This window comes from Uloborus diversus, unplaced genomic scaffold (assembly GCF_026930045.1).
Source record: "Uloborus diversus isolate 005 unplaced genomic scaffold, Udiv.v.3.1 scaffold_374, whole genome shotgun sequence".
NCBI lineage: Eukaryota > Metazoa > Arthropoda > Arachnida > Araneae > Uloboridae > Uloborus > Uloborus diversus.
This window is the reverse complement of record NW_026558543.1, coordinates 104,341-124,529: the sequence shown is the minus strand read 5'-3', so window position 1 is coordinate 124,529 and position 20,189 is coordinate 104,341. Positions and strand designations below refer to the sequence as shown.

At 34.7% G+C, this 20,189-nt stretch overlaps 1 protein-coding gene across 1 annotated transcript in view; it reads right to left on the bottom strand.

Moving 5' to 3' along the window:
• LOC129233390 (BCAS3 microtubule associated cell migration factor-like) overlaps positions 1-20,189 on the bottom strand; it is a 70,688-nt gene that overhangs the window by 26,505 nt on the left and 23,994 nt on the right. Inside the window, exons 13-15 of the mRNA XM_054867424.1 lie at positions 18,716-18,809; positions 18,435-18,581; positions 17,237-17,542 (exon numbers count right to left, since the gene is read on the bottom strand). Of these exons, the coding sequence (XP_054723399.1) occupies positions 17,237-17,542; positions 18,435-18,581; positions 18,716-18,809 (547 nt within the window). The remainder of the gene's footprint in view (positions 1-17,236; positions 17,543-18,434; positions 18,582-18,715; positions 18,810-20,189) is intronic.

Sequence of the window (20,189 nt, the reverse complement as noted above, 5' to 3'; positions counted from 1 at the left end):
TGTGTCGGGAACAACAATAGTAGGTAAACAAGTTTTGTTGCGAACATGCATTAATAGGTTTGTAGTTGGACAAATGAAAAAATCCTTAAGCTTGTGAGCATGATGCAGATTAGGCTTTTGCAAAAAGGAAACAGCTTCTTTAATGTACGGATCATTAAGTTGCTCACATAAAAAGGTATTAATAGATATTTCATTATGTGCATCAGTTTGAGCACACACAAACGAATGAGAGCTTAAATTATGACCTGACTGAGGTTCACATAGGGAAGTAGGGTGCGGTCTTAAATAATTAACCACATTAGTGGATTCAACACAAGGAATATTAGAGGGTATATCACAATGCATATTGTCCGGGGTGGAAATATCGGTAAAGGGAAGGATCAACTCCTTATCTGCTTTGGGTTGAAGAGCTGATTCATGTAAATTGGGGTCAGGGCTCCGAGAACAGAAATCTGCTAAAATATTCTGAGGGCCAGGGATATATGAAAAAATATAGGAATACTGACCAATTTCTAACAACCAACGAGTAAAAACATTGGCTGGCGAGGTTACATTGCTGTAACGTTCTAAGGGCTTACTGTCAGACATGAGAATAAATCTTCTATTAAAGAGGTACGTCTTGAATGCTGTCATTCCCTTATATATAGCATACAACTCGAGTTTAATTGGAGGATAATTACGTTCAGACTTTGACAAAGCTTTATTAAAATTAGACACGGGTTTCAGAATACCATCTCTCTTTTGCATCAATACAGCAGCAATTCCCTGAAGTGAAGCATCGGTATTTAAATAGAAGTCATCATTCCAATTTGGAAGAATCACAAAAGGCTGCTTAAAAAAGGTAGACTGGAGATCATCAAAAGCTTTTTGGTGATCATCATTCCATTCAAAAGGTTTATTTTTTGCGGTTAATTGTGTCAAAGCATGGGTGCGTTCAGCATACTTGTGAATCAAATGCCTATAAAATCCACATAAACCCAAGAATTTCTTGACCTGTCGCACAGTGGGAGGTGGGGCAAATTTGGTAATTTTGGCAATATTAGAAGTAATAGGTTGAATACAGTTGTGTGATATGTGAAATCCCAAATAATCAATTTCGGTCTGGAAAAAAACACATTTAGATGGCGATAAAGTTAGGTTATGCTTGGAAAGAACAGAAAAGACGGCCTCGAGCTTAGATACCATCTGGTCAAAGTTTTCGGCACAAACCAAAAAGTCATATCACATTTTTTACCCATTTACATTTTTCCCATGTTTTTGGTCATTTTAATCGTTTTCTTCCCCCATTTTGTTGTTTTTTTATTTTCTTGTGTATTCCACGTTTTCCACGCATTCCCCGTTAAATTTCGCGCACTTTACGATATCAAATATGTGACTTATTCACTTTTCCCATCGTTTAGCTTTTTGTCAATTTTTCAAGCGTCGATCCGATTTTTTGCATCTTCTTGTCGGCCATTAAAATGGCGTAGCGTCCCCTTCCCTTCGTTGTTTGGGCGCCAAACGCACTCATTGGTTCCCGCGCATCGCCGCGTACCCGGATCTGATCCCTCATTTGCCGATTCATTTTTCCACCCCATTTCACTCTGCTTGCTGATCTCTGTCCGCTCGGTCGCAATTTTTGCGGCTCCTGTTTTTATCCAACGATGGCGATGAAGAAGCATCAGTGCGCGGCGTCATGGGACGGCCGTTGCTCTCCGCGATATGGTTAAGACCTTAACATGAGGTGAAATATTCGTATTTTTACTTTCTTCTATATCTAATACATAGAAGAAAGTATTGGATTCGTGCAAATTTTCGAATTTCGAATTTTGACGGATTCGAACGTTTTGAGGTGTGCTGAGTCCATTTCGATTATTTTTGGAAAATGTCCGTCTGTCTGTGTGTGTGTATGTATGTATGTGTGTGTATGTATGTGTGTGTGTATGTATGTATGTGTGTGTGTCACGTCTGTGTGTGACCAGTTTTTTGTGGCCGCGCTACAGCAAAAACTACCGCATGAAATCGAACGAAACTTGGTACACATATGTGCCCCTATGTGAACTTGTGCCCATTGGTTTTTGGCGCGAATTCCTCCAAGGGGGGTGGAGCAATGGGACGTTTTTTGAGTTATGCGTGATTGCTATTCCTCAGTGTGAGCATTAAGTGTAGTGAAATTTAGACTTACTACACCGCTAGTAGAAGTGAACTTGCAAAAAAAAAATGTCCACAGCCTGAAGTTGGAGAAAAAGAAAAACACGTGAAGCATTTTTCCTCAAGGAAAATCTGTATTTATTATCCTCAAAGGATTTCTAAAGTTGACGAACAACATCTTCATTGATATTTAAAAAACATTTAGAAAAATAAACAAATATTAGCCGCTAATATACAACGAAACATTAAGTTTACGAACATGCTGATTCCAAGGAATATAAGGCATTAACGTAACATACAAAAATAGGCCTAAAGGCGTTTTATAACTTTAAAATTGACATCACGTTGTATAACGCCCTGCCAGGAGTAAAGAGCACTGGCAGACATCACGAAATCACGTATAACACATTTTGAGGCTATGTGAGGTGAGAGAGAGAGAGAGCGAAAAAAGATCGCTCGAAGTATTTAAAGTCTTCACATGGCTTTCAAATTAAGAATATGCAAAACACAAGATGTGTTGCCAATGCAAGAAAGTTAAAGATATGTTGCCAATCAAAAAGTAACTCAATCAAAAAAAATAAACTCGCAGTTATAAGATACAATGAACTGGTGACTCGGTTCACCAAAAGTTTATTCACTTGACTGAGTCATTGCAACCGATCGCACACATGACGTCACAACGTGATGCAATGTTTACATCGAAAAAGGGATTGATTCTGCATGATGCAAAAACGTATTTTTAATGATTTTTTTTTTCAAATTAAGTGATTCTTTCACTTTTTGTGAAAGTTTAAATTAAAAATCTAACAAGCGGCCCCATTTTTGCAACATGCACAACAATCAGAAAAATTCACAATAAATTCAAATTGACAAAGTCACCATTGAATTTCACAAAAATTTTACACACCCAAAAAGTTCAAATTTAGTTTATATATTTTTCACCCCCAAAAATAATGTCACAAAAATGTCCAAGTTGAGATTTGGTATAAGGTTTTGTCAAAGCATCAGCTAAATTTAATTTAGAACTCACTTACATTAATTTAAACAATTTTTCATTTACTAAATTTCTAAAAAAATGATACTTGATATCAATATGTTTACTTCTTTGATTTTGTATAGGACTTTTGGAAAAATCTATTGCAGCAATGTTGTCACAAAATATTTCACAATTTTTCAAAATTAAATTCAAATTTTCATTTTTTAAAATTCTCATGATCCAGACAAATTCTTTAGCAGCCTCTGTTAAAGTGACATATTCGGCTTCCATAGTGGAAAGAGCAATACATTTATGCTTAAAGGCTTTCCACATGATAGGTGTATTATCTAGCAAAATGATGTAACCTCCCATTGAAACCCTATCATCTCTACTAGCTGCCCAATCTGAATCAGAATAACATTTAATATTTAAATTTGAAATATTTGATAACTTCAATTTAAGATTTTTCGTATACAAAACATAACCAAGAAGACGAAGTAAACCATGCCAATGTTTTTCACCATAATTAGATTGAAATTGGGAAAATATATTCAGAGCATATGTTATGTCGGGACGAGTTCTACTAGCCAAAAAGGATAAACAGCCAATTAAATTTCGATATGGTAAAGAATTACATTTATCTATTTCTAACTTACTAGTAGGCGAATCAATTTTTGAATAAACCACCCCAACCGAAATAGGAACATTACTAATTGGAATATTATAACTAGAACACAACTCGACAATTTTATTAATATACGTTGTCTGATGAATATACCAATTACCATCAATGTTTTGAAATTCAACACCCAGAAGTTTTCTTATTTCACCCAAAATTTTTAATTCAAAATGATTTCTTAAAAAATTTACAATTTCATTCAAATCAGATTTTAGTTTGCCAAAAAGTATGATATCATCAACATAAAAAAGAAGAATAACCTTATTTTTATATATGTAACAACAATTACACCAATCTAAACCAGTAAAGTTCATTTTCAAAAGTGTTTCATGGAGTTGATAGTACCACATTCTACCACTTTGGTGTAAACTGTACAAAGCTTTCTTTAACAAACAAACTTTACCAGGCTCTAGTACATATCCACTAGGTTGTTTCATATATACATTAGTATCCAAATTAGCATACAAATAAGCGTTATTTATGTCTACATGCAGATGACACCATTTAAAAAGACATACAAAAATACAGAAAAACAATCTGATTATAGAAAAATCAATGACTGGGCTAAAAACTTCTTGGAAAGATTCTCCAGCTTCCTGAAGATAACCTTGGGCACATAATCGAGCGCGGTATTTCACAATATTCCCTTGCTGATCTTCTTTTACCGTATATACCCACCGATTTCCCAAAATTTTACTACGTTCAGGTGGATCCACTAACTCCCATACACCGCGATTATATGTGGTTTGTATTTCCTGATCCATCGCGTTAATCCAGTGTTTAGATTCCCTAGAATTAATGGCTTCTTTAAAATTTAATGGAAGTTTAATTTCAGCAAGATTTCCCTCTAAAATTTCTATTACCTTTCCCTCTAATAAATTTTTGCCCGAAAAGTCAAAATATGATTCATCAAATTCAATTTTGTTATCATTACAATATTTAATAACTTCATTTAAAGAACGCAAGCGAATATTTGAACCTTCAATCCTATAGTAAATATCAGTTCTATCACCTGATGGTCTAGGAACAGCTTGACGCAACCAATTAATTTCGGAACAAGGTTTTAATTCATCACTAGGACTATCACTGGAAAGTTCATCCACTCCCTGATTTGAAGTTACAGGATATTCATAATCAAAATTGTCAGGTAAGTATTTCATAACCCTTGGACTACTTGATCCAGAACCTAGTACAACATCTGCCCCTTTAGTTCCCTCATCAAAACTGACATTACATGTTTCTATGATTCTTTGTTCGTCTTCCAGCCAGACACGATAACCTCTAGTACTTTGAGCGTAACCTAACAAAATTCCTGGTTTAGATTTATTGTCCAATTTCTTTCTTTTCTGACTTGGAACATTTACAAAAGTTAAACAGCCAAAAGTTCTGAGATGTTTCACGTTAGGCTTTTTATTGAAAAACAGTTCAAACGGGGTATGATTGCTCCCATGACAAGACCTATTCCAAACATAAGAAAAACAAAATGCAGCTTCCCCCCAGAATTTCGAAGGTAAGTTACTCTCTTTTAAAAGTGCTCTAACTCCCCCCATTAATGTCTGGTTAAACCGTTCAATTATGCCATTCATCATCGGTGTGTAAGGATTAGTTTTCTCATGCCTAATGCCACGGTTATTCAAGAAAATTTCAAAATTTTGATTGCAAAATTCTTTCCCCCCATCTGTACGAATTGATTTAATTTTCCTCCCTAAAAGCCTTTCATTACGATTTAAAAATCTTACAAAAATATTGAAAACATCTGACTTCAATTTCATAGGGTATACAGTAACGTGTTTTGAAAAATCGTCCATAATGGATAAATAATATTTCTCTCCCCTCAAAGTTAAATTTGGGACTTCACCTACATCCATGTGTATAAGCTCTAAAGGTTTAGAAGATCTCACGGCCCCAATCGATTTAAAAGAAATACTCCTAGCTTTAGTATATTTACAAATTTCACAATAGTTAACATTTTTATTCAATTCAGGAAGACCTCTAACACTATTGTTTTTGCTAGTTCTAGAAATATATTCATAATTAATGTGACAATATCTCTTGTGCCATAAATCTTCAGGTGAAATTTTACCAATTTTTTCAGAAATGTTACAAACAGGCTCAGAATTATCACTATGTTCACTATTTTTCAAATACAAATATCTATTAGGCTTAAAGAAATATAAATTTATGTCATTTCTACGCTTTGCATAAAATAATTGATTCCAATTTTTGTCATAAACTTTAAGAATGGTATTATGACCAACAAATTTGTTACCTTCCTGTTCCAATTTAGATAATGACAATAAATTACGACGGATTTCAGGATTGTACAGAACATCTTTCAAGATAATTTTTCTATGTCTACCATTAATTTTGACCAACAATTGAATTGTACCAATCCCTAAAATATTGCTTTGTTTACCGTCAACAGCCATAGACATTTTTAAGTTATTAACCGGTCTAAAATCAGAGAAAAGATTTTAATTTTTAGTGACATGTGACGTAGCTCCAGAATCGGCAATCCACGTTATATCTGAATCAGATGAAGTAATATTCAAAGCTTCTGACTCATTAATTTCACTCACATTATGTTGAGAATTAGAAGACCCTTGAGATAAATTTTTAGAATTTAACTTTGCCTTAAATTTAAAACAATCAACCTTTTTATGCCCAAAAATCCCACAAAAATTACATTTCCCTTTAAATCTATTTTTACTAAAATTTGACACATGTTTACGATTACTTTTACAAGGATGGATCTTACCGGCAGGTAGCGAATTCGGAACGGTCACATACACAGCAGGTGTCTGTAGTGGAATGTTCATTTCAGAAATTCTATTTGCTTTGAGCAACAGTTCTTGTTCTATTTTTAATGGAGTAAAGTCCACGTCAGACCATCTGTAGATTTGCTGTACTATGGATGCAAATTCAGGGGGCAAACTCCGGATATACTGGAAACCTATGTAAAGGTCGGACATCGCATGGCCAACTTCTTTTAATTGTGACGCAGCTGCTTTCACTCGGCAGATGAAAAGACCAACAGTCTCACCTTCTTGAAACTTGACTTGAAAAAATTTATCCAACAGGGATATTAATCTGGCACGGGTGTCAGGTTCAAAATACTTGCACAAGATTTCCCAAGCTATCTTTCCTTCAGTAGTGCATTCGATGAGAGGCTTGAATTCTTCCGACAGGAACTGATAAATAGTAGTATAAGCTCGAGTTCTTCTAAGATTCATTTCCGCTTTATCTCGGAACGTCAATTTTTCTTCTTCAAGTTTCTTTTCTTTTTCAACTTTTTCGTTAGCTTCGATGAATTCCCAGCTGCTCGAATGACGCAGGACAACTTGTATGTTTCTCTTCCAAGTATTCCAATTATTGGCATTTAGTAAAGGTATTGTAGGGACTTCCATACTTTCAAAAATTTCACGATGTTTTAAAAAATTCTTCAGAGCATAAAAATTCAAATTTTCCAAGTTCTTCAGGTTATGGCCAGGAATTGCAAAGTCCAGGTGACCTGGGCCCATAACCACTTGTGAGCATTAAGTGTAGTGAAATTTAGACTTACTACACCGCTAGTAGAAGTGAACTTGCAAAAAAAAATGTCCACAGCCTGAAGTTGGAGAAAAAGAAAAACACGTGAAGCATTTTTCCTCAAGGAAAATCTGTATTTATTATCCTCAAAGGATTTCTAAAGTTGACGAACAACATCTTCATTGATATTTAAAAAACATTTAGAAAAATAAACAAATATTAGCCGCTAATATACAACGAAACATTAAGTTTACGAACATGCTGATTCCAAGGAATATAAGGCATTAACGTAACATACAAAAATAGGCCTAAAGGCGTTTTATAACTTTAAAATTGACATCACGTTGTATAACGCCCTGCCAGGAGTAAAGAGCACTGGCAGACATCACGAAATCACGTATAACACATTTTGCGGCTATGTGAGGTGAGAGAGAGAGAGAGCGAAAAAAGATCGCTCAAAGTATTTAAAGTCTTCACATGGCTTTCAAATTAAGAATATGCAAAACACAAGATGTGTTGCCAATGCAAGAAAGTTAAAGATATGTTGCCAATCAAAAAGTAACTCAATCAAAAAAAATAAACTCGCGGTTATAAGATACAATGAACTGGTGACTCAATTCACCCAAAAGTTCATTCACTTGACTGAGTCATTGCAACCGATCGCACACATGACGTCACAACGTGATGCAATGTTTACATCGAAAAAGGGATTGATTCTGCATGATGCAAAAACGTATTTTTAATGATTTTTTTTTTCAAATTAAGTGATTCTTTCACTTTTTGTGAAAGTTTAAATTAAAAATCTAACACTCAGGAAGTAACAGGCGGAATCAAACAAAATTTGGTCCATATGTTGCCATTAACAAGAACAGGTGCTGATTCAATTTTGGTGTCAATAACTCAAACGGCGGTTGAGCTATAGAACGTTTTGCGTCGTCAATTGTGCCTGCTGTATCTCAAGAAATAATGAACGGAATGAAAGAAAAATTTATCGGCAAGTACCCCTTAGTGGGTATAAGAGCTGATTTTATTTTGGTGTCAACAGCTAAAAAGGGGGTAGCGCAATCGCCCGTTCTTTTTTTCCATTGTGAGTGCCCTATCTCAAGAAGTAATGGTTGAAATTTGGAATATATGTGAATCTATATGTAAACAGGCTTTGGTTCAACTTTGGCGCCAATCGCGCCAAGAGGTGCTGATTTATTTTTATTATCATTATTTTTTAGCGAATAAAAATAGTTTTATTAATGCAACAATAAGAAAGATAAATCGTAACAGATTGTCGTCTGCGTATTTCTTGTGATTTTAATTGTATGGAAATGATCAGAAATATTATCTCAATGATTTAAAATTTTTAACTGTTGCCATCTTATGTTTGTTAAAAAATAAAATATTTGTAATTAATTCAAGCAAGGCTTTTAAAATAACTTTCAATTTTCACTCTTTGCTTTGCTTTTGCAATAATTCAGACATTGGGATGGTCGTCAAGTTTTTGCATGTGTAATTTCGTTTTTGTTGGGAATATTGCTTCCTCGTCAAGCATGGGGAGGGATCAGAAAAAAAAAGAAAAATATAGAAGAAAGTTTCGTGATGGCCACAACATACTAGTTATTTGTGTTTTAAACCATAATAATCAAGATCGTTATACTTCGTCGCAGCCGAAGATGAGAGCATAAGAGATCCATCACCTGTTTGTATGATGGCGTCCGATGGCGGCACGCTGAATGCACCGGAATCGTGCCCTTAAGTAACTACCCTTTTGATGATCAACATAGCATGAGGTGACGACATGGATCCGCAAGTACCCCGAAATTACCCTGATTCATTTTTAATCGTATGACGATCTCAACATTGTCACCATGGAGATTACAGCCAGCGCCATTTTTTGTCTCAACGTACATTGGCCTGCAACGGACATCTTTAACCATGAGCCATCCCTGAATTACACCCCACCATCTTCATAGTGAACTGTCCGTCCTCCGTCCATTTCAATTTGAATATTTCACCACCCTCCGAGAGAACTCTCCGTTTTTTTATCTTTAACGAACTTAGCAAACGCCAGCTCCGCCTTTTTTTTTGAACTCTTAAGCCTGTATTCCTCGCATTTGCGTTTTTTTACCAAGTGAGAAATGTTCTGGTGATCACCATGCCAAATTCCTGTCTTCGTGTCTGCTCAGAAGTTAACATAGAATAAAGAATGTATGGTAATGAATTTTGTTCTTACTATCGTCTACAAACACACAACCCCTGGGTAAGTCTTTTAAATTTTGTTCTTTGGCATTCAAGGCAGTCGTTGATCTGAGGTTATGCGCGGCTGCGATACTTCCACTTCCACGGCCTAAAATCGTTATCTTTTTGGTTTTCGAATAACTTTGCAAAATTAATCGCGCGCATCATGACATAAATATTAGGAGGAGTGAGATAATGAAAGTCTCTAGAAAGTAGCTTTGCAGTTTCTGTGCTAAAAACTTCATTAACTTACCTAATTCATCAGTCATATTTCTGAAAGATTTAATTTCCTGTTTAAATATCATTCTTTATTCTATTTTTAAAAGAATTCTGTAGAACAAAAGTGCAAGTACATGGGGGGGGAGGCTTTTGATTGTGACCACTAAATCTATCTATGATAGAATTTTCTGAAATGGCTCATGCTCTATACCTCTCTTTAAAATACTAATGGCCAATAGGTTGATGACAGTATCTATTAATACAAATACAAATGTGACGACCAGCAACAGGCTTTGGGCCCAGCTAGGCTGTGTTGGCCTAGCGCCCCTTATATAATAATTAACGAATTCATCTCACCACTTATCCCACCATAATATCAGTCACTTGCCTAATCATTGAGAAATTTTCAACGATGTTTTTCTTTCTTCTAATGCGGACGCCTGATGACGTATCTCGCACGTGCAGTCGCCGATCTATGACATCACGACCTTCACGTAATCGGTGATGCATCGTAACAGATCGGCACGTGCCTGATGCTCATTGGCCAGGTGCTATGCTGGCGTGTATCAGGTGATTTGGCGTCCGCATGCAAATGAGTTCACTTACGATAAAAGGAAATGTTTCGAGTAGAAAGGAGACTTCTTCGGTGTTTTCTCTCTGGCAGGTTGACTCGAGCTTCCGTTTGCTTTTATGCAACGATGCGGGTTCTTTTTAATAAATAGATAATAGATTGATATAGCTCAGCTCTAGTTCGCGTTGTTTCAAATGTTTTTAATTTTATTTAACTAACTTTACTAAATGACCAAATAAATTTGGTTTTTATTTTTAAGTTGTCTTCAACTATTTTTTAATCATGCATTTCTAGTCATACATTTAATTAGGTTATTGCATTTAGAGATTATTAGTCTTGAGCATTCTCTTGCTCATTAAAAGGTTATGGGCGACCAGGACTCTGTTTTCGATAGCCTATATTTTCAGTAGGACTGGAGATGGAAATGATGTTTTTGACGTCTGTGATAATTTTCGATGGGGGGGGGCCGTATAGAAGATTTTTTTTTCGACAAGAGCATACTGATGATAATTAGATTATTAGTGCTCATTGATATTGTCTTCCGACTTGCTGTCGAAATAATGGCGAATCCCCAGATAACTATTGAGAAATTAAATGGCACAAATTATGTGTCATGGGCAGCAGATATGAAATTTGTCCTGATGGAGAAAAACGCCTGGGACATTGTAACTAGTAAGGAAACAGTGCCAGTAGTCTCTAAAGATTCAGGATTTACTGAGAGAGACGTTCGTGAGTTTTTGGCCAGAGAACGAGCGGCATTATCTTTAATATATTTGTTTGTAGACAACGAATTCAAAAGGATAATAGAGCATTGTGAGTCGCCAGAAAAATCGTGGGAATGTCTAAAAGCACACTTTTATCCTGATAACAGGTGTGTGCATATGAGAACTTTTACTGAGTTAACAAACTGTCGAATTGAGCAAGGCGAATCCATTAATCTCTTCGCATCAAGAATTCGTCGAATTTATGAGAGGATAAAGGGAATCGACAAGAATTTTTCTGAGTCATACTTAAATTTTCAAGTTTTGAGATATCTTCCATCGGAATATGACAGCATTTGCCAATCAATTTTGAGAAAGAAACCCGAGGATTTTTCTTTTGATGCGATAGTACAGGACTTAATTTCTGAAGAGAGCAGATTAAAGCTGAAGGACGAGGATAATATTAGCGCCAACTACGTTGCTCCAAAAGAAAAAAAAATCGTGTTATAATTGCGGACGTACAGGCCACATCCGCAAAGATTGTAGTTTTCCAGAGAGGAACCGCGGAGGAAGTCCATCCACAAGCTCCAAGAAGTCAAGTTATGGCCAGAGGAGGTCAAGAGGAAGAAACAGGAACCAGTTCACCAGAAGAGGCAGCTCCTCATCGCCGAAAAAGTGTGAGTACCCTTCCAAAACATTTTTTATTTCGGAAGCGAACTTTAACGAGATAGACTGTAATCCTTCATCATGGGCATTTGATTCGGCGGCCAGCCATCACTTTGCAAATAATAAGAACTTTTTCCATAAATATGAACCTGTAAATGATCGAAAGATGGCCGTAGCAGTCCAAAATCATGTTTTTCCAATTGAGGGGGTTGGAGAGATAAAGTTAAAGTTCGGTCCTAAGACCATTAATTTAGTAAATGTGATGTATTCGCCGCATTTGCGAAGAAATTTACTGTCTGGTCCCAGATTTGACCAAGCGGGAGCATGTTTTAAAGGGGGAAAAGGTTTGGTAACTGTATCAGATAATGGTGAAACAATTTTTAAAGCTAAACTATCTAATGGCATTTATTTTGTTAACCCAAAGGTAATTTCAGAAAATGTACATAAAAATGTTAATTATGAAGCTAGTAGTACTGAAAGCTTAGAATTATGGCACAAAAGATTTGCTCATGTAAATGTCGATAATATAAAGAAAACTGCTGAATATAAATGTACTAGGGGTCTACCAGTTTTTAAAAATGATAAAGTAAATTGTGAAGATTGTAAATTAGGAAAGTTCAGACGCGTATCTTTCAAACCAATGGACGAAATTCGATCAAAGAAACCTTTAGAATTAATTTATAGTGACATTTGGGGGCCATCGAGTATTGAAGGTAGAAGAGGTGAACGATACTTTCTTTCAGTTGTTGACGATTATTCCCGTAGAACGTCATTGTACCCATTGAAAAATAAAAATCAGGTAGCAGAAATTCTCATTAATCATATTAAAAGGGCAGAGAGATTTCTGGGAACAAAGCTGAAAGCAATAAGAACTGACAATGGAGGGGAATTTTCAAATACAATTTTAAGTAAATTTTGTCAAAATGAAGGCATTAAACATGAATTCACTAATAGTTATACCCCTGAGCAAAACGGGGCGGCTGAAGTATTTAACAGAACTGTGGCAGATGGTACTAGGGTAATTTTAGAAGAGAGTGGTATAGGTAAAAACTTTTGGCCTGAAGCCATGTTGTATTTCACGTACACCTGGAACCGCGTGTGTCATAGAAATCAAAGACTAACTCCTTTTGAGCTATATGGGGGAAAATCACCCTCAATCAGACATTTGAAACCAGTTGGATGCGTAGCCTACGTTGGTGTGCCGAAGCAACGTCGGCAAAAGCTTGATCCTAAAGCCCAAAAAGGAATTTTAATTGGGTATGCTTTTCGAACAAAAGGGTATCGAATCTGGATTCCAGAAAATGATAAAATTATAGAGACCATAAATGTCAGATTTAATGAGGGAAAATTTTTCAAAGACGAATTTGAGTCTAAACGCAGTGGAGTCGTGATGGGCACCATAGAATGGTTAAATGTACCAAAATCAGATGAAGATGAAATTCCTGATGAGGAAATCTTAAAAATTCCCGAACTACCACCTGTTCATTCAGAAACGGAAGAATCAGATAGGGGGGAAACTGAATCATCAGATGATGAAAGTGATAAATGTTTAAAATTAACAAAATGGGAAAGAAAAGTCGTACCAAGACCCGATGGGTCTCGTAACGATATCTATTATTTTGAAAAAGGAAGCAACAAACGATTGAGATCAATTTATGATGTAAAGAAATATTGCAGAAAAAATAATATTGTTTATCAGCCAGATATATTTTGCTTTAAAGGTAAAAATACTACTGAAGGAGAGATTGATAACTCTGTAAACAGCAACGTAATTAATGAATTTTCTCAAGCATGACTAGGACATCAAATCATTATTCCTAACACTTACAAACAAGCTCTTAAATCGCGGGAAAAAGACAATTGGATAAGTTCAATGCGGGAAGAATTAAAAGTGATGCAAGATCGCAAAGTGTGGAATCTTGTCGAATTACCGCCTGATTCTACTCCAATTGGTTCTCGCTGGGTTTTTACAGTCAAAAGAAATGAAAATGGGGAAATTTTGAGATACAAAAGTCGCCTAGTAGCTTTAGGGAGTTCTCAATTGAAATATGAGAGTTATGATCTTACGTACTCGCCAGTTGTAAATTTCAGCATTATAAGATTTTTCTTTTCTCTTTTGGTGGTAAAATTAAATTGGGTAAACATCCAATGTGATGTGAAAAATGCTTACCTTTACGCACCTATTTCAGAACCAATTTATATGAAACAACCACCTGGTTTTGTAGAAAAGGGGATGGAAAATTTATATTGTAAACTAAATAAAGCAATTTACGGACTCCACCAAAGTGGACGATTGTGGTTTTACGAAATAGAAGAAAAATTGATTTCAATCGGTTTTTGTAAATTTGAATGGTGTAACTGTGTCTATATCTATAAATCTTTTGTAATTTTACTTTTGTATGTAGATGATATTGTTTTATTTGGAAAGAGTCAAAATGATATACAAACTGTTTTAGAAATGTTACAAAAATACTTTGATTTAAAAATTTTAGGTAAAACTAAAAAATTACTAGGCGTGGAATTTGAGGAGGATTTGAATTGTGTTTCATTAAGTCAAATTGGCTATATTGAAGAAATTTATGAACGTTTTGAGAAATTCAATATCCCTATTTCCTCATTGCCGATAAGTAAAGGTATTATATACACTAAACTAGATTGTCCAAATAACGAGCAAGATGTACAAGATATGTCAAAAATACCGTACAGGAATTTGTTAGGTTGTCTTTCGTTTCTAGCAAACAGAACAAGACCAGACATTAGTTACGCTACAAACATTTTTAGCCAATTCCAAAATAACCCCGGTATAAAGCATTGGGATGGTTTATTAAAATTATTAGGCTATGTTTCTAAAACTAGAAATTACAAACTTAAATTGCAATGCAATCAAATTCAAGTTGTAACATATTCTGATGCAGATTTCGCCTCTAACAGAGACGATAGAACTTCACTCGGAGGTCAGATTGTTTTCATTAACAAATCGCCGATTTCATGGCGAACATTTAAACAAAAGTGCATTAGTTTATCAACGATGGAATCAGAGTTTATTGCAATGACAGAGGCCGGCAAAGAACTTCTTTGGTTTGATAGAATCATTGATGAATGTGTTAATAAGGGGGTAATTAACAAGGAACACAAAATTAAATCTGTATTAAAAGTTGATAATCAAGCTACAATAGATTTTGTGAGATCACCGATTGAAAATTATAGGACAAAACATATTGATGTAAAGCTTTTTTATATACGCGATTTAATTTATAAAGATATATTTGATGTTGAATTTGTTAGAAGTAAAAATAACATGTCTGATGTATTTACTAAGCCTTTGTCTCGATCTGAACTAATAAAGTTCAATGAAAATGTTTTTGTAATGTAATTGTTTTTGTGATATTTTTAGTAATTTAATTTTTTGAAAATGTAGTAATGTGGGAAAAGTAAACTATTTTTAACTATTGGGAACGGGTTAAAGTTATATATATATTTTTTGCGTTTTACAGTTTATATTTGTACTGTTCAAATGTGTTTATACCAAGTATTTGTATACTCGCCAAGGTTTTTCAATTTTTGCAGATTGAATGTGTTTATATGACATTGGACTGATTGACTTTTTACTGACTTGGAAAATGGAACAGTTTGAACGGACTGGAATCGGATTGAGTGATATTTTGTTATAAAAGAATTTGCTTGTTGTTGTATTTAACTAATCTACTAATCATGTTTATATTTATTCAAAATCTTTTTGTAAAACTAGAGCTGGTATTGAGATTTGTTAGGAAATGAATTATCTTTAAATGTATAAGAAAATAATGTTCATAAGATGGTGAGAGGGGGGGCATTGTTGGCCTAGCGCCCCTTATATAATAATTAACGAATTCATCTCACCACTTATCCCACCATAATATCAGTCACTTGCCTAATCATTGAGAAATTTTCAACGATGTTTTTCTTTCTTCTAATGCGGACGCCTGATGACGTATCTCGCACGTGCAGTCGCCGATCTATGACATCACGACCTTCACGTAATCGGTGATGCATCGTAACAGATCGGCACGTGCCTGATGCTCATTGGCCAGGTGCTATGCTGGCGTGTATCAGGTGATTTGGCGTCCGCATGCAAATGAGTTCACTTACGATAAAAGGAAATGTTTCGAGTAGAAAGGAGACTTCTTCGGTGTTTTCTCTCTGGCAGGTTGACTCGAGCTTCCGTTTGCTTTTATGCAACGATGCGGGTTCTTTTTAATAAATAGATAATAGATTGATATAGCTCAGCTCTAGTTCGCGTTGTTTCAAATGTTTTTAATTTTATTTAACTAACTTTACTAAATGACCAAATAAATTTGGTTTTTATTTTTAAGTTGTCTTCAACTATTTTTTAATCATGCATTTCTAGTCATACATTTAATTAGGTTATTGCATTTAGAGATTATTAGTCTTGAGCATTCTCTTGCTCATTAGGCTGGTCCTAGTCAATTAATTAGTCTCCAATGAAGATCAATGGCCCTCTTAAAGCTATCCACTTTCTTGCTCATTACTGCCTCTTCCGGTAAGCTATTCCAAGTGCCCACCACCCTGCTAAAGTAGTAGTTTTTCCTGATTTCCAAGTTAGCCTGAGATTTAAATAGCTTAAAACAATGACCCCTTGTCCTGCTTTCCCCGCAAAAATTTATTCCATTTACATCTTCTGATAGATCTCCTAATAGATCTATCTAAATTACCAAACAATTATTTGACTGTACTTTGGATTTTCCATACAATTTTTAACTCTAAAAACAGCTACGGATTGAAGTGTTCTTGTCAGGACAAATTTGCAGGAAATATCTCTTGAGGTTGTTTTTGTTGACATAACTTTCCAAATGACCTTTCAATGAAATATTCTCATTGATTGATCGCTTTGAATGTAGGGAATGTGGGGCAAAGTGAAATGGTGAAGTATTAACTATGCTTTTAACACCACCTATCTAGTAACATTTCAACTATGTAGTAGCAAATGTAGTCTATTCCAGTCAAGAAAAAATTTCCCCTGAAAATCAAAGAATTTGATAATACAAGCAGTTTTCAAAAATTGATATTCATATTCTAATATTTTGTTGTAAATCAAAAATTATTTTTGTTATTATTAAATGATAAAGTGCATGTATTAATATTTTAATTATTAATTGAGACCTACCAATATTCAGTGCAGTATTTAATTGTTTAATATTAAACCTATTTGTATTTTAAACGCTTTGCACCAAGTAGCCAAGTGTACAAACATATTCAACTTTTCAAATTTGGGTATAGTTTCTTTTAATTTACTTTAAAAACAATTTTTGGTTTCTTGAGTCGCAAGCAGCCTAATGCTTCTGGCCCCTGTGCAGGGTTTGTGGATATGTAGATCTGGGCCAGCCCCAAATGCATGTTATAAACATTTAATTAAAAACTAAATAAATAATCTTCCTGTTAATTGTTGATCAAATAATAAAAAATACTTGAAACAACTGCACTAATGAAGAAAAACTGAAGGATATTAGTAAAGGTGATCAACTATAGCAACGTTTATTTACCTCTCTTGTCTCTTGTTAAACTAGGACTACCTACAAGCCAAGCTCGAGCAGGGGCAAAGGCAGAAGAAACACATACAATTTCAGACGCAGTAGAATTCTTCTTGTAAATTCGGTCTTTTCCAGAAGGGCTTTTAGGTTTGGCAGCACTGGTTAATGGGAAAGCTAAGCCATGCCTCAACTGAGCCAGTGGTTGTATCGTTGTAGGATGAGGATATGGTGGAAGACGGGAATTGCCCATACGACTGAGTGAGCTGGAGTTGTAAGCCATGCTTGGATGAGAGTCATATGGACGAGATAAACTACTACCTGAAGAAAAAGTGAATAAAAAAATGTAAAATAATCATCAAAAACAACAATTGTGTGTGTCGTAAAGACACACAATAGAAGAGAAACTTTTATCTTTTATTTTTTTTAACATTCTGAACTGTTACTTCGGACCGCACATTTTCTCTCACACCATGTTCTTGTTTTTTTTCGCCTGACTTAGGCATATTCATAACAAAACTGTATAGTATTTTAATAAAGAAAATAAATTATAAACAACAAGAAAACTAAACATTACTTAAATCTGCTTTTTAACTGTTGCCAAAAACAATGAAAAATAATAGTAATCATACAGTTAATTTTGCTGATAAAAGTTAACAAACTAATTTAAACACTGAACTTAAGCAATGGAGCTCTTAAACGTATTTGAAAAGTTTAAATCCACAAATATATGCCTGCTTAAGTTCAGCCCCGAAACTAATTTGTACACACCATAAACAACAACTGCAACATTTGAAGACAGATTTTCAGCTATTCTGTTTGCTGACATCCATGCACAGATAGCAGTCTGTATTTCTCTCTCACAAATGCAAATGGCTCCATTTAGAAATCATATTGCATTTTTACAAATTTTATCCAATTTTTACTAATTTTTTTATTAAAAATAAGTGCACTTGATTATTATTAGCAGCTTATGAACATACATGCAGAGGCGGACTGGGTCCCCCAAGAGGACGCCAACCTTGACTCTCAAAGGGCATAGAGGTTCAAAGGTGCAAAAAAAAAGGGGGGGGGAGAAGTTATATAGGTTTGTGGGTGCAAAAAAAAAAAAAAAAAAACGAAGGCGCACACGTCCGTGGGGTTAAGGACCAGTTTGCCCCTGCATACACAACTGCATTACAGACTGAAGAGTACATTAAACTATATCACATACAAGATGAACTTGGGCTTCCTGAAAGTACAGGACTGTTCCTTCCAGTTGATGCAGACTGCTGGATTTCATCCAACCCAGCACTTCTATGGAAACGACTGAGCCTGTTCACTACTCTTGGGGATGTATGCGTCCGCACACTAATGGGACCTTTTAGTAAAGAAGACAAAATTATGCTCATATTCAATTAAACTCTAAAACTTAAGTTTTAACCAATTCTTAGTCTAATTGACTAAGAATTTGCTTTACTAAGAATTTGCTTTTTGCTAGAACAAAATACGTACCACCATAAGGAGTTATGGGGAAAATGTGTGTTGTTCCCCTCATTGTACTAACAGATATCCAACGACTATCCAAAGAAAAAGCTATATCTTGAACCTAAAGAAAATATAATTTTCAGTCATAAAGTTTAAATTTTTTAAATGACAATCTTGTAATATTGTTCCGCTTAAAGAGACAGTTTATGAAAACATCAAGCAATGTAATTATTGAAAAAAAACCTCAAAATAGATTTTCAACAAAATAATGCCTTTTTCCTGAGAACTTATTAACATCCAATTTTATGTAGATCCCTGTTCAGATTTTTATAAAAGGCAGGGGTTCTAATCTTACCTGTGGGGGGGGGGATTAAACAACTTGGTACCTTTAGTTTCACGAAAAGTGATGTTTAAACACATGTAAGAACTGCTGTACCCGTACCCTTCCCCCATCCACCAGAAGCATAATTATGGCTGCACAAGTGACCAAAGTATTCCTTCATTTTACAGGTTCACTTAAATCAAACCTTTTTTGTGTTTTCAATTAAATCTGTTTACTACGCGGTATATTGCAATAAATATTAAAAACTGTCCACAGATTCTCCTATAATGCTGCATGTATATCAGTTTTTATAGTTTGAAATAATGCTTAATAAACTACGCAAGAAAGAGCTAATTGCAGTTGCAAATTACATGACCATGAAATATAGTCACCTATGCATCTTCATAGCTGCAACATATGCCAAATAGCATATATATATATATATATATATATATATATATATATATATATATATATATATATACATACAGAACCTCTCTAATGCGGACACTAACGGGACAAATTTTTTTGTCCCCAATAGAGGGATATCTGTTAGGAGGGGTTTTACTCTCTCTCTCTCTCTCTCTATATATATATATATATATATATATATATATACTAATATATACGTATAAAATATATCATAATGCCTTGTATCAAAATGTAGGGAGGAACTATTCAAGGTTTGTGCTTTGATTTTGATTTGACTGAAATAAACTGTTTATGTTGGGTGGTACCAAAACATTCCTATTATAATACATTGGATACATGATTGAAGAAACTGTATGGTTCTCTTTTTGAAGAATTGAACAGAAAATGCCTTGAGTCCAAATTGAAGGTTGGAACTCATCTTCCCAAATCAAAAAAATAGTCTTATGTATGGGTTTCAACCAGCCAAGGTCTCCTTTTTTAAAGTTTAGATAGGATACAGTCAGGTCCTGAAGCTTTACTTTGCTTCAGTAATTAACTATTTTTACCTCTTCAAGGGAAATGGGCGATAGTATGGAAACAAAAATAAAACAAACATAGTAATCATGAAAATGTTGTTATTCAAAAACTAAGACCTAAAAAATGACCCTTTACAATAATTGCAACCATTTTCAAACACGAGAGTGAAAACTGTATGCATGAAAACTCATTCATTACATCTAATCTTCATTATTTTAAAAATGATTATTT